Below are 23,952 nucleotides of genomic sequence, written 5' to 3'. Positions count from 1 at the left end.
GCGCCCAATGAAGAGGGAAACATGGAGGAAGTATCAACCACCTACCTACCCTTACACATTCTCATCTCAATGGATGGATCTTTGGTTGAAAGAGTCTTATCAGTGCAAGTCCCCTTTAAAGCTGGGAACACAGCTATGACTGCAGAAATGGGTCAAAGCAACTCCATACATAGACCTTAGGCAGATAATGGGCTCAAGGGAAACAAAACATAATGCATGTTTCTCTCTGTTAATATATGTATATATAAATTTACTGTATATACACATTCTCTAGATTTCAGGACTAACATTCCTCCAAATCTATTGCATAATGCAGGTCAGTGACCTGACCTGGGTCTGTAGTTCTCCCCAACTGTGTCTGTCTGCCCCATATTTGTACTATATATTAAATTAAGCTTCGAATGAGTAAGTATTTGTCACATTTTTGCAGTAGAGTAGGGATTGCCCAGAGAGGGATCACTATAATGTAGTTGGCCAGCCTGAACATGTATTGCAATGTATGCAAACAATGAATTCTTATTTTTATGCAAAAGTTTGCTAGAAACACTGTACATGATGATGTACAGAGAATATTCAGAGAAAAAGAGAAAGAAAAGAGATGGTAAGAGGGAACGTATCCTAGACTTGAAAAGTTTAAAACACCTGATCAACGCACCACATTGTAAAGAAATGTGTTTAGTAAATAGGGTACACAGCCAATGTGCGAAATTCTGACAAGTCCTGTATGTATTCAGCCTTTAGTAGGAGCACACCATGGCTGTACACAGCATAGAAATTGGTGTATTTCATCAATTAAAGACATGACTTGTTCAAATGTGATTTTGCACAGAGCTTTTGCTAAATGACTGTAGATATCACTGGATAAAATAATTACTAATAAAGGAATAGAACAATTAATTACATGTCATTATGCACAGTAACGTTTTAAAAAAGCCAACCTTACCTCTGGATCATCCCAGACACTGGGGCATCTGTTCATGATATATATACTCAGAAAAACAATACAATCTGCCGAATAAAAAAGAACAAAGCATGATATAATTGCCTGTAAATCTTAGTTAAGTATGTGTGTGTGTTTCCAAGATTTTATGAGCCATGTTCACAATACAGCCTAGATTTTATTTAAAGTGACCCTGTCATTACAGGATCAAAAATTTAAATAACCAAAACTATGCTTAGCTTTCCAATGACCTGTGTGTTGAAAGTCTGCTGTGTTGTTCATCCTTGGCTTGTGCAGGTATTCCACATTTCTGGGTGTAAATACTTTTTCCCTTGTCACCTGCAGTGGTTCCTCTTGCCATCCTGTATTGATGGAAGGTACTGCAGCACAGGTGGGAGGAACAGGTACACAAGCCTAGGAGTGTAAAATACCTGCATTGGATGGATATAGGCAACTTTGCAAAGTTTTATCACACAGGCCCCTAAAAAGGTAAGTATACAGCATCTTCTTGTACAGGTTGGGGTTAGTTTACTTTAGGTCCTGTAGCGAGTCACTTTTGGAATAATTTCCAGCAGTAACAATTAGGTATTGCTATGTTTTCAGAAAGAGAAACATTTGGTGAAGAAAAAAACAAAAAGTCTTTGTTAGGCCTCTTTCACACGGCCTCTCCGGTGTTTTGCGGGACTTTTTTTTTTCATGGATCGGGTGACATTTGTGTCATCCGCTCCGTATGCCCGCATATCATCCCATCCGTTTGCGGATGATATGCGGACATAATGTAAGTCTATGGGCATTGCGGATGTCAGCGGATGACAACGCTGACATCCGATTTTCCTTCCTTTCCGTTTTTTGAATGGAGGAGGAAAAATAGGGTTCTGTTCCATTCCAAAAAACGGAACAGAACTGAAAGGAAGAGAATCGGAAGTCAGCGGATGGTATTCCGCTGACATCGGCAATGCCATTGACTTACATTATGTCATTAAATCATCCGCAAAAAAATAGGATGCTTTGCGGACATACGGAGCGCCCGTGTGAAAGGGCCCTAAAACACATATTGGAGCATACAAAGTAAAAACTAAAGTAGAAATTAATTTACAAAGCAGTGCTTTTCCTTTTTGCATTGCCTATGCACATTCAGCAAGCATTGTTTGAGCACATTTAGGGGTTGATTTACTAAAGGCAAAGGACTGTGCACTTGAGCAGAAGCTCTGCTTATTTCCATCATCTATTCATGTGCAAGCGAATATGCTGTTTTTTTATTCTCCTTGCATGTGATTGGGTATTCTTTGCAAAGTGAAGCGTTACCTCACTTACTAACCTCTGGAGCAAATGCACTTGCAGAGTGCAATTGCACTTTGCAAAGTGCACAGTCTACTTGCCTTTAGTAAATCAACCCCTTAGTGTTTCATTTTTGGAAATAGTCATTGTAGCCTGCTGTCACCATACTAGGAGCAGTTAGTTGAAAAGATTTGGCTGACATAGTATCAAATAAGAAGAAACAAGAAAGCAGCGCCTACTGAGTGTAGCATACAAAGTTTAATAAGGGTTAAAAGAAATGATGCACTCACAAAGGTAAATGGTATGCCAGCATGGTGAATGTTACTAATGGGTCATCTGCAGAGTCTCTGGTAATGGATGGGTGCTGCTGAGACGAGTAGGCTGATGACTGTCAGCGTCTATCAGTCGGCATAGCTGTTTCACGGCGCCCGGGCCTGTGCAGAGGCACGGGTGACGTCACATCCGTCAGCTGAGAAGGCAGGAGAAGCGCGCAATCAGAGAGCCTGATGAAGGAGCACGCATGCTCCAAACGCGCGCTTCTACAGCCTTCTCAGCTGCCGGATGTGACGTCACCCGCGCCTCTGCACAGACCTGTGAAACAGCAATGCCGACTGATAGACGCTGACAGCCATCAGCCCTTCTCGTCTCAGCAGCATCCATCCGTTACCAGAGACTCTGCAGATGACCCATTACATTCACCATGCTGGCATTCCAGTTACCTTTGTGAGTGCATCATTTATTTTAACCCCTATTAAACTTTGTATGCTACACTTAGTAGGTGCTGCTTTCTTGTTTCTTCTTACCATGTACAGCCTCTCCTTGCTCCATCCGGCAGCCGCTGGGTACAGCCTTGTTCACTTGGACTGCTACCATCGTTGAGATTTGGAAACTATCCTGGATTCCTCCACTACCCACTTTATCCTCAACAGTTGTCCAATTATAAATTGTATATATATATATTGCAGTTCTGTCCACACTAGCAGAGCGCCATAATAATTGTTATATTATCAAATACCACTAGGACAATTTGGTGTGTTTACTGGCATGATGACACCATAACTCTTTTTTACCTACACATCTGGTCATATTTATATATTTATTATTTTTTGTGGTCCACCATTCCCAAGAAATTGAGCGCTTATTCCCTCTGCGATTAACCATAACTTTGTGGTAACCACATTTTTGGAATGTGCAATGGGCACAAAAATGTACAATCTAAAATGTGAAGGTTTTGTGATGACTGACCTTTGGGCAGAGTACGTCCATCAGGGAAGGTGACGGGTGAGGTAAGCTGACGGGCCACTCCTGGCACAGGTGGATACAGGCGCATGCTCTCTTTGATACACATGGTGGTGTACGGCATCTTACCCATATCTTCCCTGATCACACACAAAAGTGAAATATATTAAAGTGATTGCAAAGTAATTTATTTTATAGCAAAAATGTCATACTTAAATTCTCGGTGCAATGGTTTTGCACAGAACGAACCTGAACCCCCCTTTTTCTGGTCCTCCGTCTGTGCTTTTGCTTCTTCCTCTTCTTGGTGGAACCCAATAGGAAGCCGCTTCCTATGAGGGTTCCATCTGTGGACTTGCTCTCAAGTCACGCTCTCTGCATCCATAGACACAGATAGTGCAGCTCGGCCCCACCACCCACTCTCTTGTCATGGGACTTGATTCAGCACTACTGTGAGACTAGAATGTGAGAGGAGAGACAGACAGGCACAGCGCTGGATCGATTAAAGGCTCAGGTAACTATAAAGGGAGTGAGGGAGTGATACTGTTACCTAAACATATTTTACCTTGATGCATGGATGGGGAAGCCAGACAAAAAATCTGTGTTTTCAAATATGTCACTGCCTGGGCTTTGAAATTTCAGAACAATAAGATTTTCTTGTGTTCTTTAACTTTTGGGTTCTCAGAACTTATCTTCACAATCATGTATGGTTTTACTGCCCTTTACTACCTGTAAGTGGCTCTGCTGAAGTGGTTCTAAAGACCAAAGGTTTTTTACTTTAATGCACATATGTCAAAGAATGCAGGCCCTCCAGGCCTGGTCATGTGTCCCTTACACCCAGTGTTGCAGCCTGAACATGGCTGGAAAACTCCATTCCGCCACCTCCAGCTCTCACCCTCCACTCCTGCTGCCCGCTGTCACTTGTAAACACAGAAGCATTTCTGTGTTAACAAGAGACAGCTTTGCCCTCAGCGGCTCCTGGATCTAACAAGATTCCTGCATGCACTCGCGGTGGGGCATGGTGGGGACAGATCTCCAGAATCGAAGAGAGAGAGCGATCTTCCTGCATATACATGGGTAATAGAGCAACCTACACAGGAAGGACATTGAGCCGGGCCAGGTAGGTAAAAGAGATGGAAGGAAGCTTTATGGGGGGGAGGGGAGGAGGGGGATGGGGGTTGCAAACTGTGCGCAGTGCACCCTTAAACCCTGCACTCTGTTCACAGCACACTATTGAACACTGCACTCTGTACCCTTGGACCCTGCACTCTGTACGTAAAGCACTCCTAAACACTACACTCTGTACATAGCGTAATCCAGAATTTTGCACGTAATGCACTCCTGAACCCTGCATTCTGTAGCTCACCCCAGATACAACCGGCCCTTTGAGGGCAACCATACTGCTGATGCGGCCCACAATAAAATTGAGTTTGACACCCCTGCCTAATGCATTCTCCTCATTAAGGCAAAAACCTTCAGTATGCAGCTCCCCCCCCCCTTATACTTACCTGAGCCCAAACCCAATCCAGCAATGTGCACAAGAGCAGAGGCTCTCCCGGCTCTCTCCCTCCTCATTGAGTCAGACCCAGCAGCAGGAGCAAAACTACTGTAGAGGCAGTGTTTAAGTCCAGTGTCCATGGACCCGTTAAACTGATATTAACGTTGTGCATGGACAACAGTCGGTTGCCCACCAACTAGCTCCTTATGAAATACAAATTGTAAGTCTCCCATCGCAAAGGCACATTTTCAGGGCTCATTCTTTCTGCTGCATTCCCTGTAGTGAATGAGCAGAGAATCCAACATCAAAGAGGCTCTGGGAAGTTCTCCTCACCACAGTTCCTAAGAGATATAAGAAAACTGGGAGGCAATGGGTATTTCAACCTTTAAGCATCCACACAGCACTGCTATTTAGAGGTGTTCTATGGTCACAGCGCTTTCATTTTACAACTTAAGCATTGTAATAACAATACCAACAATAATTATTTTCGTCAATCTAATATAAGCTTACTTGAAAAAATCTTTTTAGTGTTGTGAATGCTGCCTGTCTGCTGACTGTCTCTTTCCATGAACAATAAGCTATTTGGGACTTTAAGTGAGACACCAGCAGGTAATGCCCAGCGTCTCCATCCCTGCATCAGAAAAACTGAAAATTAAAAGGATTCAAAAGAGGTGCATGGAAGCCAATCCAGCCCCCAGTCTGATGTACTCACCCTCCAGTCTGCCAACCAACCAAGTAGACCTGTCTCACGATATGAATAAAAAACAGCGGTTTAGTTGACACGCATTTGCAAACGCATGTGTAAGCTGCAAGGCCTCTACATGGCACCCTGTGTTACTTTCAGTCTTAACACTGACTGTTTTGAGTGTCTCCACAATGGAAGCACATGGCTGATAGTACATCAGACTGGGGGCTGGCTTGGCTTCCATGCACCTCTTTTAATCCTTTCAATTTTCAGTTTTTTTGACTGTCTCTTTCCATAACTTCCTGGATTCCCTGTATGCTTTGCAGCTACTCCTGTGTGGTTTACTCTCAATTTCAAAGGACTACATATCCCATGGTACCTTACTGCCTGCAGGCAGTGATTCCTATACTGACTCCGCCACCTGAAACTCCTCCTCTGAGCACCTCTGTGGTTCAACTGAAGTTTTAATTCTACTTACTATGAATAGTGCACAGAAAAAGGTTTTTAGCGTGTTATCATATTTAAGGTATATCCTAGACTTTGAGATAACAGGTTCTCACCATTCCAAAGTGTCCCGACCTCCCAGGAGCTCTCTGATCTCCTCTCGACATTTGTCCTGGTGTTCAGGGTGTGTAGCCATACAGTACAATGTCCAGGAGACCCCGCTGGCTGTTGTATCATGTCCCTCAAACATGAATGTGTCCACCTCTGCACGCAAGTCCTCATCTGACAGACCCTGACCATTCTCATCCTGATGGTTTCAAGAAGTAATATATTAGGAAACCTTTTAACATATTATAATAAATCAGTGCAAGTCAAAAGCTTTGCCCCAAGTCATACAGGCTCCACCCTGAAGTGAACTGATCATTCCATATATGGATGAAACTGGGTCAGCAAAGACATCTTCTATATTTCTGCCCTCAAAGGTTCACTTTAGTTTAAGGCCTCATTCACACTGCTGTAAAAAAACACAGTCACAACCATTTTTTTTTTTTTTTTTTTTTACGGATCTGAACACAGCTGCATTGTTTTCAATGGAGACATTCACATAGGTTCTTAAACATGCACAGCATTCAGATCTGTAGCCAAAAGTCTGCGAATGCACATTTACTATTGAGAAAAAGAACATGGCAATGTCTATGCATTATAAAACTGATCTATTTAGTGATCATTCATGCAGGAACTTTTGTTCCTTGCCTAATGATCAGTAACATTTTTACAGCTGTATTAGAGCCGGTTCACACTATCCCGACCAGAAAGTCGCCCCATGAAGGAGCGACTTTTTAGCGTGACTTTAGCACAACTTTAGCGTGACTTTATCGCGACTTGTGCACTACTTTGAAGAGACTTGTAAGATAGGTGACTTTGTCTGTGGGGAATGCATGGGTAATCTTTTTCTTCTTCCTGGAAAGTCTAATCACAGTCGCTTGAAAATAGATAAGGATCCGACTTAGAAATGTGCACAAGTCGGATAGAGGTCGCCTTGAAGTAGTACAGGAACCTTTTCTGAAGTCAGAGCGACTTCAGTAGTGCATATTAAGAATTTACATTGAATTTGTAATGACAAGCGACTTGGGGCGGCTTGAGGTCGCACAAGTCGCGTCCCAAGTCGGAGTAGTGTGAACCGGGTCTTACGGCCATGAGAATGTAGCCTTAGGTCACCACAAGGAGTTTTAAAAACGCCTATTATACAGGCATTCAGCACTTTTTTTCTGCCTGTAAAAGCACTTCTATGTTAGCCTATGTGGCCATGAACAAGTAAGCATTTACAGGCGTATTTGAAGAGAATAAATACATAAATATGCATTTATGCAAATATGTGCACAGAACAAATGAATATTCTATCCAATAGAATACATTTATGCTCAAAGGCCATACACGCATAAACACGCATACATATTGTAACAGGAGTTTTTTCTGCCAAGTTCCGACAGAAAAATACTGCTTAGCCCCCATTCACAGGGGCAAAAAAAAAGAAGAATGCATTTACAACCATTTACAATTTACAGATCTGAATGCGGCTGCATTGTTTTCAATGAAGACCTTCAAACAGGTGTGTACAGGTGTGCACTGCATTCAGGTCCATAACACAGAATCCAGAAATTTGCATCTGAGGACATGATTTGCACCATCGGAAAAAACAGCAGGACAATTTTTATGCATTCTGTTTACTGATCATGAGTAAGTGGGGCCTTAGTTTTAGAAGCCTGTGTGCATAAGGCCTTCATTTTGAATTCTGAAGAAATATTTACTGTAAAAATTGCATAAAATAGCAAGGAATGCTCTGTCAGATCTTTATCACTATCTGTGGCACTGTTGGTGAGATTTGTCCTCACTTCCTTTCTTAGTGAGAATGTTGGCACTGAGACATGACAGAAGTGGGGGTAAATATTCAAAGGGAATACACAAGGCAATAAAAAGATGATAGACAGTCTAGCCTTCCCTCATTGTAGTACAAAGTTGTACTTTTTTGCTGTTGCTTCACCATGATGAGGAAACCTAAAATGCCAGCAGCTAGAAATTAAGAACGCAAAGGTCTGTCTAGCAAAGAATCAACTCCCTAGGAAAAGGTAGGTCATCTTATGACATTAGCCTTATGCCTCGTGCACACGCAACGATTATCGGCCGACCGATCGTCCGACTTTTGTCCAGAGTGGTGTTTTGTTGGTTGGAATGTGCCTAGACTGCACACGAATTTTCTCGGCCAACAAAAATCTACTTCAGAAGTGATGTCATGTGCTGGTTTACTTTCCGTGTGTTTTTTCTTCTCTGAGCATGCCCAGTCTTGCTCATCAGATTTTTGTCTGCCGAAATCTGTACTGACTGACGGAAAATCGGCTGTTGTGTTGACGGCCAACAAAAATTTTATAGCCTGCACACCAGATTTTTTTCGGCCGAAAAGTCGGAGTCGGTTGTCGGAAGCATCATACTAACAAGCCGAAAATTTGCCGATCGGACGTTGGCCGAAAATTCCCGGCCAATAATCGATGCGTGTGTACGGGGCTTTAGAGAGAGTTTGTTTTCCTTCCATCACCAATTGGAGCAAGACACGCTTGTAAGAAGGATCTGGGTACTGTTTGGGCTACTGGGACGCTGCTGAATTGTGGTCACCTTTTCTTTGGATCCATGGAGCAGGCAATGACTCTAAACCCTGTTATGGGGCAAGGTTTACAGTATGCTGGCGGTGAGCCAAAGTTTTGTTTTATATCTGAAAACGATGGGTTGTTTTGTTTTGGGTTACATGATGAAGGGAAGCAGTTTTCTTTTACGTTTAGACATGTAAAGACTGTTTGCTTTTACCAACGTGGTTGGTTGGTGATCTGAACTCCCCAAACATTACAATATACATCAAAATGTTTATTTCATGAATCTTGAAATGATGTAATCTACAGGATGCCATTTATGTTGCATGGCCCTTTCAGATTAGATTTCGTACCTTGGCATACAGAAGAATGTCCAGAAAGTCCAGATGTCTCTTCTGCTTGACCTTCTCCAGCTCAGTGTCCTGTTTAAGAGATTCTTTCCGCCGCTTGATCACATTATCTGTATTGCAAATGTGTAACAGATTTTTATTCAACTAGTGTAACATCATGAGGTCATATTGTATATGTTTTTATTGCCAATTAACAAAGTTCTTAAATTTGAATATATTCAGGGTTTTTGTTTCTCAGAGAATAGGTGCAGGTACTTCCAACTTCTGATTTACTCCATGTCTCTGCCCCCTAGTCCACCACCTCTGAGCAGTGTCCTTTAGTTCCACCCCCCTACCCACCTCTCAGTACCACCCCTTTTAGAGGGTACACAACCAAGTATCGTTTTTTGGTGCTAAGTAATTTGTATGAAATGTGTTAAAGTGGTTGTAAACCCACTTTTTTGACATTTACCTATAGGTAAGCCTATATTAAGGCTTACCTATAGGTGCTATAAATATCTCCTAAACATGCACCGTTTAGGAGATATTTACAGTGCATGCCGCCGATGATGTCATCGGCGCATGCGCTCTAAAGGAACAGCGCCCGTGCTGTTCTTTCAGAGCCCTGTGCCATGAATGGCGGCTCCCGCGCGCATGCGTGGGAGTGATGTAATCGCGCCTCCGGCCAATCAGATGGCCAGAGGACGCGAGCAAGGAAGCAGGGCGGCTGGACATGTCGGCCGCCCTGTCGCTGAGTGGACGGCACTGCAAGGGCTTCGTTTTAAGGTAAGTATTTCATAATGAGCTAGTATGCGATGCATACTTAAACAGTTGTCCTCAAAACAGGTATCCTCAATGGTTCAGAGTACAATTCTAAAAACAGGTGCAAACAGGGGTATGAATCTACCTACTGGGGACATAAACAGCCATACTGCCTACTGTATGCAAAACAAAAATAAGGTTTTGCCTAGAGCTACATTTTTAAGGACAAGTTCTCCTTTTTAAAAATATAATAAATGCACATCTTTTTGCAGGTAAAAAAATGTACATTTGATATTCTTTTTATTAGGAGCCTGTAAAACATTGCACCCGTGATGAGCAGATAACGAGTGCAATCGCAGGTTCCTGCAGACTGTCAGTGTATCTGTCTGCTCATATCAGGCAGGTACTGAATGACAGGAAGATTCAATGAACTACCTAGAACAATCATCAGCGCCTGTACGTTCATTGAGAACTACAACCTGTCAGCCAAAATGGGTGAAGGTAGTTGTAGTTCTCCCATTCATAGAACTCTGTGAATGAATGATGCAGCCAGTTGGGTGGAGCCCAGCACAGCCGCATATTTTAAAAATATAAAAATTACATATGCGGGAGGAGCTAACTTTTCTCCCGTCTGTTGAAAACTAAAATAGATGCTTTGGCTCTAGGCTTCACAAATGATTTCCTGGGATTGGTTTGTTGCTGGGCTTGGTCCTTAAATTAATCACTTTCAAAACTGAACAAGAAGCCCTGTGTAAGGTTGGAAATAGAAAGGCAACACCTTTACTCACTATTCCTCTGAAGGTATGCAGTGGTATTTGGCACTAAGCTGTCAGTAGCAGATTTTTTAAGTCCTGAAGGTTGCGAAGCGGGGCCTCCGTGGATCAGACTTGTTTTTCCAGCTCATTCCACAAATGCTCAATTGAATTGAGATCTGGAGAATTTGGAGGCCCAGGCATTACCTCAAACTTGTTGTTATATTCCTGAAACTATTCTTGAACCATTTTTGCAGTGTTGCAGGGCACATTATCCTGCTGAAAGAAGCCACTGCAATCAGGGAATACTGTTCCATGAAGGGATGTACTTGGTCAGCAACAATGTTTAGAAAGGTTGTATGTGTCAAAGTAAAATCCACATAAATAGCAGGACCCAAGGTTTCCTCAAACCATTCTAGAATTTATCAAACCAGGCCACCTTCTACCGGTTCTGATGCTCAAGGTCCCATTGTAGGTGCTTTTGGCTGTGGACACGGGTCACCATGGACACTCTGGTCAGCAGCTACGCAGCCAAATACTCATCAAACTGCAATGCACTGTGTGTTCTGACACCTTTCTATCAGAACCAACATTAATTTTTTAAGCAATTTGAGCTATAGTAGCTCTTCAATTGGATCAAACTACACAGGCAAGCCTTCACTCCCCATGTGCATTAATGAGCCTTGGCCATCCATGACCCTGTTGCTGTTTTGCTGGCAGGGCTGGATCTAGGGGGCTACTAAGGTGGGCTTTGCCCCCCAGATATCAGTGGCACCTTCCCTGGACCATTAACATTAGTAACAGGAAGTAGAGGGGGGCAGCGTGCAGCTTCAGCAGTGCCAAGGCGGAATGGTTGCACAGTGCCCTGTACCTATGCACTGCACCACATCATTTATATCCATGGTGCAGGGAAGTGGACCAGGATCCATTGCATTATTTGTTGCTATTTGTGAAAAGGTCGGGGGCCTGTTGTGATAGGGGAATCGGGGGGGGGGGGGGCTCTGTTGCAATAAGGGGCCTTTGTTGTGATGGGGGAATGGGGGAACTCTGTTGTGATGGGGGGCCTCTGTTGTGTTAAGGGGGCTGACTCTGTTGTGATGGGGGGGCAGATTCTGTTGAGATAGGGGGAAACCCATTGGGAAGGGAGGGGTTCTAATAGGATTAGGGGTGACTTTGATTTGAAGGAGGCAATGTCATGGGGGTACTGTGATGTAAAGGGGCTGACTCTGAAGTGATAATTTGTTGTGAAGGGGGAACTCCCCATGTGGCGCCAAGGAGTGTTTGACATCATCATCCAGTGCAGATGTTAGTGTCCCTCAGCCCAAAAAATACAGACCATGACTAGAGTGTCTTGAGATTTTGCATACTTTTAAAGGGTGCCATGACTAGGAAAAAGTGAGAAATGCTGCCTAACGCATTTGTATATATAGCAAAGAGAGATAATTGTTGGAAACGCATGTGTTTTTCATTGCAGCAACATGCAGACGATGGGAACTAAGAGAGGAGAGAATAAAATTATAGAATGTTGACAAGTCCCCCCCCCCCCCCGACTTTTTTTTTATCTACGCCCCAGATCAGATCAGACAGGCTATTTCCAGCCCTCTTTGCTGTTTTTTTTTCTTGGACCACTTTTGGTTGCTCTTGATCACTGCAGACCAGAAACATCCCACAAGAGCTGCAGTTTTGGTGATGCAGTCATCTGGTTGTTACAGTTTGGCCCTTGTCAACGTCACTCAGATGCTAATTCTTTCCCATTTTTTCTGCTTTCAACACATCAACTTCAGGGACAACATATTCAATATTCAGTTTTCTGCTTAATACATCCCACTCACTTTCAGATGCCAATGCAGGTAAATAATGAGCCCTCATATTTTTTTTTTTGACTGGTGTCCTGTAGCATTCATAGGGTTTGACACTTACTTGTGTGTTCATGAGCTGTTCTTAGTGCCCTCCGGAAGCGGTATCCATGGGGGCTCAGGTGGAAGAGGAGATCACTATGGTATGGGAAAAAGCGGAATCGATGATTTACCAGATAGGAGAGATCGTAGACAGCCTTGATGTATTCATTCTCACTGTAAGGGGACAAAATGTGAGACCAGTCTATGCCATGCAGTGATGTCTTTTAGCCACCAGTTGCTCTAATAGCAATAAGACAAAAAGTCAAAATATTTGAGTACTGCTCAGAAGATACGGACCTGTCATTCTGGCAGTTGCTTTGGTAACTGAAGGCACATTTCATGATGGTGTCCAGCGTCATGAGGCTCACATGATGGAAAAGCTCTATAGACTTCTTCTCCGAGACCAGATGCTCCCATTTGTCCTAGCAAAGTTCAAAAAGAAGAGTTCTATTAATGCAATAATTTATTAAAGACTAAATCCAGCTACTTTTAGATACAGCACAAAAAAGTAAAACATTTTGTCTGGTTTTTATGAATGCCTGCGACTACACTGGTGAGATTTTCTCTTACTTCCTGTTCCGAGGGTACAGACAGCACTAAAAATATTTTCAGTTTCATTCCTTCTCCACGTCTGTTTTGACAGCAAGTGAGGGGAAATCTTCCCAGTAGGGACAAAGCAATTAAACAGGAAATTGTATCAAATATTTACAATTTTCCTTTCCTGAAGCCAATCCATGGCAGCATAAATGTGATATAGCTATAAAGACTAAAAAAAAAGGGCGCACCGGCCTAGGGAATTATCCTCAATAAAGGCTTTATTAGTAGGGAATAAAAAGTGACCACTCACAAATCAAGGTATTAAAACAGCATATCCAATCCAAACACCAGGAGCTGTCTGTGTCAATGCCCACTGTCCTGGGCGAATGAACTATACTGTACATGGACATACTTTTCAGTAAGCCAACATTTCTGTACTTAAAATTATTTTTTATTGGTCTTAATAATCAAAATCAAAAGAAAGAAATGCTTGAAATATAACACTCTGTGTGTAATAAATCTAAATAATAAATGGGTTTCACTTTTTGAATTGAATTACTGAAATAAATGAACTTTTAGAATATATTCTAGTTTTTTTAGATGCACTTGTATATGCAGCATTTATTTGCTGTTTTTTTAACATGAAAGTGGAGTTTCCCTTTTGTATGTTTGTGTATGTGGGGTTGGGGAAAGGGGGGGGGGGCAATTGCTTGGGTGTAAATTACAGTTTTTACACTTTTGTAAAACATTTTCTTGTTGCATTTTTTTGGTGACAAATTCTCTTTAAAGCGACATCAGGGGATGCCTCAACTGTCCACCAAATAAGCCAGAAAGTCCAGAAGTGACATTTTACATGCTGCTTCCCGGGTCATTACCAGGAAGGGAAAATCAGCAAACAGATCTTAGTATTACCCCCTCGCCTCTACATAGTATAAGGTGACCAGATTTTTTAAAATGAAATCCGGGGACATATTTTTTTTTTCCACTAGTAATGGTGGCAGTCAGCGATGTATCGCGGGACTGCGATATTACGGCACACAAATCTGACACTAAGGCCTCTTTCACACTTGTGAGACTTGTCCTGTGACCTGGGGCTGCAAAGTCGCATGACAAGTATTAAGGTATATTGAAAGATACAGCGCTACTTAGTGCCTAACAACAATATCACTGTGCAAATAAGCCGAATAATAAGGTGCCTGCAATAATCAAAGTGCAAGTAGTGCAATATAATAATCAAAGACTGCAAGGCGTAAACAAATCTCTCATCAAGTGCAAATGAGTGTCTACAAAGGTATATAAAGTGACTCATTCCATTCGTATTGCTTCCTCCGCCATGTGCAAAAATTGGCTGAAAAGGGTGCTTCAAAGTGCTAGTGCTTCCTCCACCACCTAAAGATGGCCTCTCACCTTAAGGTTAGACCCTTGTTTTACCACCAGGTCTACATCAGTAGTTCCCCTGAGGGGAGAAAGATCACTCCACTATAAAGGAAAACGCTCCTTGGAACCTCTTGATGGACTGGGCTGATTTCCACCTTGAATCACTCACATCATCGCCAGGTGTACTTACAAAAAGAAGAGGTGGATATCTAGTGCTCTCCATTTTCCAAACAGTTTATTGAATAAAGCACATTAAATTAACTCACATGGAAAAGCACATAAAGCTGTGTGGGCTTGTCTCACATCAGTACACCTGAAATCAGAGCTGGCTGCCAGGTCCCGTCTGTCAGGAAGTTTCCGCCCCGGATACGCGTTCTAGATGATTGACTTCCTCAGTAGGGGTGGGCATAACAAGTATTACCCCATGATTTCCAGAGTACAGTTCATATCTGTGTGACTTCAAGTCACAACGACTGCAAAGTAGTCCCTACACTACTACTGTCCGACTTTGATGCGACTTGAGGTCCATAAACCTCAAGATTACACAGTCATTGTTTCAAGTTGTGTCAAAGTCGTGCAACTTTCAGTGTGAAAGGGGCCTAAGTGACACTTTTGACACTTTGTGGGAACCAGTGACACTAATACAGTGATCAGTGCTAAAAATATGCACTGTTCCTGTACTAATGACACTGGCTGGGAAGGGGTTAACATCGGGGGCAATCAAGGGGTTAAATGTGTGCCTAACAACTGTTTTATCACTGTGGGGTAGGTGCTTTTACTAAAGGGAAGGCAAAGATCCTTGTCCCTGCTTTGCAGCAACAAAGGATCAACGCATTTCATACTGACAGAATGGTGATCTGCCTTGTTTACTTAAGCAGACCACTGTTCTGCCTGTGTACAGAGCGATCAGCGGGTATAGGCAGACAAAGAGTCCGCTGGACCTGCTGATCAGCTCTGATACCCAGATATATATATACACACACACACACACACACACACACATTATCCTGAGCAGCACGATCACCCTGCGGAAGTAAATCTGTTATGGGGCGGTCGGCGACTGGTTAAAATCATCAGCGTTATGTTAACTCACAGGCAGGGGGCACTCTATCACGGCTCTGTCACAGTAGGTCACATGACATTATAACCAATAAGGTTAACCAGACCATTTTTTGCGATTCGGCACGGCATTATTTTAATGGACGATTGCGCGGTCCTGTGATGCTGTACCCACATAAAATTGCTGTAATTTTTTCCCACAAATAGAGCTTTCATTTGGTGGCATTTGATCATCTGTGCGATTTTTATTTTTTGCACTATGTTTTGCACTAAAAGAGCGACAATTCTGAAAAAAAAAAAATAATAATATTTTTCACATTTCCAGAAGGAGGGGTCAGCAAGGCAAGGTAACATGTGATTGATTAGTAGAGGTCAGTTTTCCCTTTCACCATTTGCGAAAATGGTGAAAGGAGTATCTACAGTACAAGGAGTATCTACAGTATATTGCAGCACTGATTTCTCCTTACCAGCATCACATTAGCGCAGTCTGACATCACTCTCACATACGGCTTCAGAACATCATAATGGAAACCCGGGGTCAGCAGCTTGCGGTGCTGGAACCACTTTGCACCAGATAATATCAGTAACCCTTTCCCTGCATAACAAAAACATAGTAGAAAAATCTGAGAAAATTAGGCGTGTACATGGTACATGTACATGGTCAGAGAACATCAAGCTGAACTTTCAGACTCAGTTCAGTTGAATAATTGGATTCTTGGGTGTCTAAGTATGAACGTAACAAAATCTCCTTGATGCATTATTTGCAGGGCCAGATTTATCTTAAGGCACAGAGGCAAAGGAGAGACATTTTCTTGTACAGCTATTTGCTGCATATTTTTGTCCCTTGATCAGCAAAAATAAATACAGTCCTCTCATACTGACTTATTAAGACACTGTCACAACATGACTAAGAGGATTTGTCTCCATTCTGCTCTGACCATTACTCTCCTCCTTCATTATAAATAACCATCTGACCACAGGTTGGAGTTAAATGGCCATAGCAGCCTTTTACTAACAAGCTGTATACATAACAGGTAAATAACATGTTACACCCAGTTTTTTACTTGAGCCTCAAGGTCCCGGTAGGCATCAAAGAAGGAGGTACCTGCGTCCAACTTAATTAGGCCTCCAGCCGCCACAGCACTGGCTCATAGACAACCAGTCGCAGTTACCAACATACCAACTACTGGGAGCCGTACCTCAGAAGGGTCCCTACCAAGTATATGTTTGCACCATCAGGGAGCCGTACCTCAGACGGGTCCCTACCAAGTATATGTTTGCACCATCAGGGAGCCGTACCTCAGACGGGTCCCTACCAAGTATACGTTTCCACCATCTGGGAGCCGTACCTCAGATGGGTCCCTACCAAGTATAAGTTTGCACCATACTAACCTACCAGGACCTTGTACCCCGCTTGCTGCCATGACAAAGAACCACCCCAAAAGAAGAAAGCCTCTGTTAAAACAAAAATCAAAAACAAGGGCGGTGGACCGCACAACCAAAAGTCAGAAAAAACAAGAAAATACGAGAAAATGGGAGGGAGGGTGGGAAATATTCTCCAATGCAGCTTTTCTCCGACTGAAGACTTCCTGAGACCCCTAGCTTTACCTCTACCTGTAGCTCCACCCTTTCCTAACCAAAACACCAATTAAAAGTCCCACCACTTATATTTTCTCTCGTACTGGGCTGAAAACTCCTCCTTGTCCCAAACCCCTTTAACCTCTGTCATGCCAGCCCTTCGTCAATGTCTCTTCTCTCCTTTACTCCGGGCCTCTCTTTAGGGTGTATAATTATAGAACAAGAAGTGTAGCGGTGCTCTTAAAATGCTGCTTAAATATGTGACCTTGAAAAAATATATAACAGTGAGAAATTGGTATAAAAATTCATAATATTACCATAAAGTGCAAACATGTAGATAATCTTAAAAGTGCATGGTGCAATAGTGCAAAATGTAGAATGGGGATGGGATATGCAACACAAAATTAGTATATAAGTAAACATTAAAAACATAAAATCATTTTCCCCGTGTTTTCATGTAGAGGAATGAATGGAAACTCTCATGATGTAGTAAAATCAATCATTTAATAAAACAAAAGCATAAAAAACCCACAATCAGAGATAAATAAGTCAGCGATGGCTCAGGCTAACCGCCCGTGATAGTACCAGTGTCGCTTCCGGTATTCTCCGTCCACGCTGATACTATTATGGGCGGTTAGTCTGAGCCATCGCCGGACTTATTTATCCCTGATTGTGAGTTTTTCATGCTTTTGTTCTATTAAAATGATTGATTTTGAATTGAAGGGACACATGATAGCACATATTAACCACTTTACCACCGGAGGATTTTCCTGCTAAAAGACCAGGGGTTATTTTGCGATTTTTTTACTGCGTGACTTTAACGGACAATCGCGCGGTCATGCGACGCTGTACCTAAACGAATTTCACGTCCTTTTTTTCCCACAAACAGAGCTTTCTTTTGGTGGTATTTGATCACCTGTGCGATTTTTTGATCACGCGCTATAAACAAAAAAAGAGCGTAATTTTTGCAAAAACAACAATATTTTTCACTTTTTTTTATATGAAATTCCCCCCAAAAAAAATGTAAAAATCAAAATTTTTTAAAATTTTCGGCCAATTTGTTTTACGCTACCTATGTTTGGTAAAAAAAATCGCAAAAAGCGTATTTTGATTGGTTTGCGCAAAAGTTATCGCGTTTACTAACAAAGGGAAAGATTTTTGTCATTTTTGGTGTTTTTTTTTTTAACGAGTAATGGCGGCGATCTGCGATTTTTTTTGCGGTACTGCGACATTGCGGCGGACAGATCGGACCCTTGACTGACATTTTTGACACTTTTGGGGGTACCAGTGACATTACTGCAGTAATCAGTGCTATATATATGCACTGTTACTGCAAAAATGACACTGGCAGGGAAGGGGTTAACAGTATTGGACAGGGAGGGGTTAAGTGTGTCCTAGGGGCGTGATTCTAACTGTGCAGGGACAGGTCTACTAGTGTAAAAACAAAGATCAACAGTTCTACATAGTAGAACTGTTTGATCTTCACTTTTACACAGGGAGAACTGACAGGTGGCTTGTTTACACAAGCCGCTCTGTCTTTCTCCCGCTGTAGCGGCGATCGTAGTGTGACCGGCGGACATCGGGTCCGCCAGTCACACTCCCGCACTCCTCCGTGAACGAGCCGAGGCGGGCGCGCGCCTCGGCGGGCGCGCGCCCGCCCGCTATTGGCTCTGGAAGGAGTGACAGGCGAGCGACGTAGACCTACGTCACTCTGCCTGGCCGGGGCCGACTGCCGCAGTAAATATACTGTGCGCAGTCGGCAAGCGGTTAAGGACTATTTGTTTTTGATAGATTATTGCCATATGTGTTATTGGATTCACAGTCAAGCCTGTTTTTTTGCAATTGTGCACTTTTTTCCTACAGCAAGCGGTAGACGGTTTATCTACCACTAAGAAATTATATTATGTTTTTAATGTTTACTTATATACTAATTTTTTTTGTGTTGCACATCCCCATCCCCATTCTACATTTTGCACTATTGCACCATGCACTTTTAAGATGATCTACATGTTTGCACTTTGTGGTTATATGAATTTTTATACCAATTTCTCACTGTTATATATTTTTTTCAAGGTCACATATTTAAGCAGCCTTTTAAGGGTAGAGCTACACTTTTTGTTCTATGATTTTACACCCTAATCACCGAGCATAAGCGCTTGAGTGTTAGCAGCAATCCTATATTAATCAGATCTCATCCTATTCTTTCATTTTTTCAGCTCTACATATACTGATAGCGTGGGAGTCTTCTATATTTGTCACAACATTGTAAGAGAGGTTGGGACTGGCAAAACAACATAGAGTTTTTTTGTGGTTTATGTGGAAAAGAGATGGTCCTCCTAGCTATTACGGCATCAGGGCTTGTAATCCTACAGGCTCCTGTACTGGAAACCTGGCCTATTATAATTCTAAAGCTGCCCATACAAATTCCAGAATTTTCCTGATGAACCGGCCAAAATTAGCTCCATGGGTGAAACCATCCTCCCACCTATCATCCTTCCATTGAAAAGTTGAAGCAGATTAAAATTTTTGGACCAAACAGCTGCTGTTTTGGTATTCTAATAGCCGTAGAAGGATATTTATCCATCCGCACTAAATAGGTTGGCTGGAGGAATATATTAGATTATATTTATTCAGTCTGCCTCCCATTCTACCATTGAGTCTCATTCTGCATTGTCACATGAAACATAAATGTTCAACAAGAATAAGACTTCACAAGTGAGTGGAGCTAGGAATTCAGGCACAAAGATATATAAATGGTTGATTTTGGAAGATATAAGAATTTGGGGTGATGGGGGTACGTATTCCAAAATTAAATATCAATTTTGGTTATAAGGACTCATTTTACAAGCATGTAAGTGTTACCTGCCAATAAGCTGTAAACAAGAATGTACAGAAGGTTAAGTGATAGGAAGAGCAAATGCTAAATATAGGTATGCAGATCCCAATCAAATGTTAATTGATGACATGAAATCTGCTACATACCAATCCATGGGGTGATGAAGTAATAGGCAAAGTTGTCCTTTGGATCTGTAAGAAATAAAAGCATGATAGTTATGTTTACAGGTCATACAGAGTCCAAACATTTTTAGACACCCCATTTGGGGTACAAGATGGCAAAACCTAAGATAAGGCAAACAGAACTGAAGTTGTATATTTGTATGACTTTCCAACTCTATCATAGAAATGGCTTACAACTCTTTTTATTGATCGAATCATAACGCTTTTTGGCCTTTTGACTAAGATAAAGTGTATAGAATCTTTATTTTTATTTCAGAATGTCAAGCTACATGGATTGTAATGCATGAGTAGCAAGTATTACATCACAATGGAAAAATTTACTTTTTGTACTCCATCCAATAGAGTATTTTCTGAGATTAAAGTTATTTTCCTCACACCAAAAAAGTAAGCCTTCAGTTTGCCAAGGTAGACCTTGCGGGGATTACCGAGTCAGAGAGGTCCCTGTCCATCGAGACTTGGACTTCAACAGCCAAGTTGTTAAAGCCAGCGGCCATGGAGCAGGATAACAAACTGGTCCTTGACCTGGTTAATCTGGAAGAGCCTACGAAGCATCTGCCAGGATGCTGATCAGGTCATAGAACCACATCCAAAGTTTAAAACATATCTCCTGCGCTCAAGTGGTGTATGATAGTGGAAAAAATGTATATATTGGGGTTTAATGGTCTTTTGTTGGTATCACTTGTGGTCTTGCTGCCCCCCTCAGGACCAAGAGTGTCCAAAACACACTAAAAGACAACAATAAGTGAAGGGCGCACTGACCTAGTGCATTACCACTAAAAAGGCTTTCTACCCGGGATGTGGGACCTATTGAGGATGAGGAGTGGGGGGAGGCACTAGAGACCTGTCAGAAGGTGTCCCCCGAAATTGTCTGATAGACTTACCAAGACGTTTATTATACATCAGGCCTACCTCACACCCCATTGTCCAGATACCAACCTGATTGGGATCCTGTCTGTCCAATGTGCCAGGCGGCTGGAGGCACCTTTTTCCACTTGCTCTGGAGTTGTTCACAGCTCCGGGGCTACTGGCAACAGGTAGTAGCCTTTCTACATGACAAGATGGGGTCTCCGCTGCAACTGGACCCCAAGCAGTGTCTCCTGGGTATATACCCTGATGGGGATATGAATAAGTTTATGTCCATATTCTTGCAGGAGTCGCGGTTTGTGGCTAGGAAACTGATAGCTAGGACTTGGGTGCGCAGCGATCCCCCAACCTTGGCTAGGTGGATACGTGAGGTGAATACCAATATTCCCTTTCACAAATTGCTCTATAAACACAGGGGATGTCCCGCCAAGTTCGATAAAATTTGGGACAGGTGGATGAGTTGTCCAGACACTAATGTATAAGTTTGTTCTGAACACTGCCTGCCTTACATGGTTTCTGTCTTTGTTTATCTTCATGCACCACTACCGACCTATATTGGCTAGCACTAACCGGTTGTACTCTGTATACCTGCATTTTGGCTGTTGCCCTTCCCAATCTTTATTTACTGTACACTGTGTGTATTGTTGTACTTGTTCAGTTTCTCTTTTACTGAGCTATTTTAATTGTACTGCACTAAAGTTTTCAATAAAACTCACTGTTTGGAAAAAAAAAAAAGGCTTTCTAAAATTTAAAAAAAATGTATATTGTACTCACAAAACTGCTGGATAGCATGCAGATGTCTGCATGGATGTGCTAAGGCTAGGCTGACGCATTTCAAGGGTGAACCCTCTTTCTCAGAGCCAGAAAAGTGCTGCACCGCGCAGTGCCTTGGCTACCTTGGAGATCTTGTGTTGATCATGTTTACATGTGTGCTATCTACAATTGTTTTGTGAGTATAATCTACATTTTTAAAACATTTTAATAAACCATTTTAGTGGTAATGCACTAGGTTGGTGTGCCCTTCTCTTATTGTTGTCTTTCAGAGAATCATATCCACCTGGCCACTCTGGAGAGATCAGTATCACCATAAACCCCCATCTTGATCCTTTGACTAAGACAAAGAAGAATCTTTAGAGAAAAGGAAAGGCGCAGATCAGGTTGTACTTATCCACACAGCTACCACTGTATTCCACCAGAGGATCTCTGCACCTGAAAACAATCCTGTCCAGTTTGTTGTTGAATTTGGAGGCCAAAATGTCCAATTTCAGCATCCCCTACCTGAGGCACAAGTTCTCAAACACATTTGGGTATATAGACCATATCTCCTTATCATAGTTCTTCCACGAGTATGCACCTTTCTTTTAGGAACACAATCTCTGGCTTGAGCGGTGCCCAGCATTAGGCCTAAATACTCCAAGAAATTAATCAGCTTCAGTATAGACTTCTGGAGTTTCAGAATCCAACCAAACCTGTTCAAGGTCGGAATTGTCCACACCACTTTGTTGGTCAGGATCTGTGCAGATTGTTTCCTCAATGGAATATTGCCCATATATCCCACAGCAGGGATGCTCTTAGAGTGTATCAAGACAAGCACAGAGGCTAGAACCCTGATGAAAACACAGGGAGCTGATGAGAAACTGAAAGGTAGGTCCACAATCTGAAAATCTGGAGGACCTACATCAAAGTGAAGTACAGTACTTGCAAATATGCTGGAAAAATAGACACATGCAAATACAACACATTCCTGATGTCTACAGAGGTAGAAAGTATCCCAGATGAAGGGGGCTACAACAGACCTGTGGGTGTCTATACAGAACTTTTGGGATAAAATTAAGACATTCAGGCCCTTGAAATCCAAGATGGGGCTGATGTCCCATTTTGGTGTTGATTCTTGGTACTGTGCAATGGTTGTAATAAAATCCTTGACTCCTTTCTGATACAGGAACTGGGATGATAACTCTTGGTTCTTCGAGACTCACAAGGGCCACAAGGAGGTCTGCTAATAATACTGGTGACACCAGAAGGATGGAAGACATGAAGTGAGCTGGGAGAGGAACTCTAGTTTGTTGGCTGTTGAAAGAAGAGAAGAGAGGGAGAAAAGGAGACGACATAGAAACTTTTGTCAGGTTTTTATAATTGTCTGTGAATTTACTTGAAAATGTCCGGCTCTTCTACTGTCAAGAGATCCAACAAGAAGAAAAATGGTAAGGGTTGATCTCACCTATGATAGCAGTCATTGAAATAATTATCCCAATTGCAGCTACTATGGCGACAGCAAGTTTAGATTTTAACCACTTAAGCCCCGGAAGATTTTACCCCCTTCCTGACCAGGGGGTTTTTTGCGATTTTTTACTGCGTGACTTTAACAGACAATTGCGCAGTCGTGCGACGCTGTACCTAAACAAATTTCACGTCCTTTTTTTCCCCACAAACAGAGCTTTCTTTTGGTGGTATTTGATCACCTGTGCGATTTTTTGATCATGCGCTATAAACAAAAAAAGAATGTAAATTTTGCAAAAATAACAATATTTTTCACTTTTGTTTATATGAAATTCCCCAAAAAAAAAATGTAAAAATCAAAATTTTTTAAGATTTTTGGCCAACTTGTTTTATGCTACATATGTTTGGTAAAAAAAAAAAAAAAAAAAAAAGCGTATTTTGATTGGTTTGTGCAAAAGTTATCGCGTTTACTAACAAAGGGAAAGATTTTTGTCATTTCTGGTGTTTTTTTTTTAACGAGTAATGGCGGCGATCTGCAATTTTTTTTGCGGGACTGCGACATTGCGGCGGACAGATCGGACCCTTGACTGACATTTTTGACACTTTTGGGGTTACCAGTGACATTACTGCAGTAATCAGTGCTATATATATGCACTGTTACTGTAAAAATGACACTGGCAGGGAAGGGGTTAACTGTATTGGAGAGGGAGGGGTTAAGTGTGTCCTAGGGGCGTGTTTCTAACTGTGATGGGACATGTCTACTATTGTAAAAACAGAGATCAACGGTCCTACATAGTAGAACCGTCTGATCTCCATTTTTACACAGGGGAGAATAACA

General features: G+C 42.2%; 1 protein-coding gene across 1 annotated transcript in view; it reads right to left on the bottom strand.

The window, feature by feature from the left end:
* The window catches only part of LOC309561369 (cytochrome P450 4B1-like), a 46,949-nt gene that overhangs the window by 8,683 nt on the left and 14,314 nt on the right, over window positions 1–23,952 (bottom strand). The window contains exons 3-10 of the mRNA XM_082265249.1: window positions 19,995–20,039; window positions 15,902–16,029; window positions 12,759–12,883; window positions 12,484–12,635; window positions 9,074–9,180; window positions 6,198–6,388; window positions 3,464–3,597; window positions 944–1,008 (exon numbers count right to left, since the gene is read on the bottom strand). Of these exons, the coding sequence (XP_082121375.1) occupies window positions 944–1,008; window positions 3,464–3,597; window positions 6,198–6,388; window positions 9,074–9,180; window positions 12,484–12,635; window positions 12,759–12,883; window positions 15,902–16,029; window positions 19,995–20,039 (947 nt within the window). The remainder of the gene's footprint in view (window positions 1–943; window positions 1,009–3,463; window positions 3,598–6,197; window positions 6,389–9,073; window positions 9,181–12,483; window positions 12,636–12,758; window positions 12,884–15,901; window positions 16,030–19,994; window positions 20,040–23,952) is intronic.

The sequence above is a fragment of the Pelophylax lessonae genome (assembly GCF_965119305.1).
Source record: "Pelophylax lessonae genome assembly, chromosome: 8".
In the NCBI taxonomy this organism is placed as follows: domain Eukaryota; kingdom Metazoa; phylum Chordata; class Amphibia; order Anura; family Ranidae; genus Pelophylax; species Pelophylax lessonae.
Note: the sequence above shows the minus strand (reverse complement) of the source record. Positions and strands in the feature narration are given on the sequence as shown.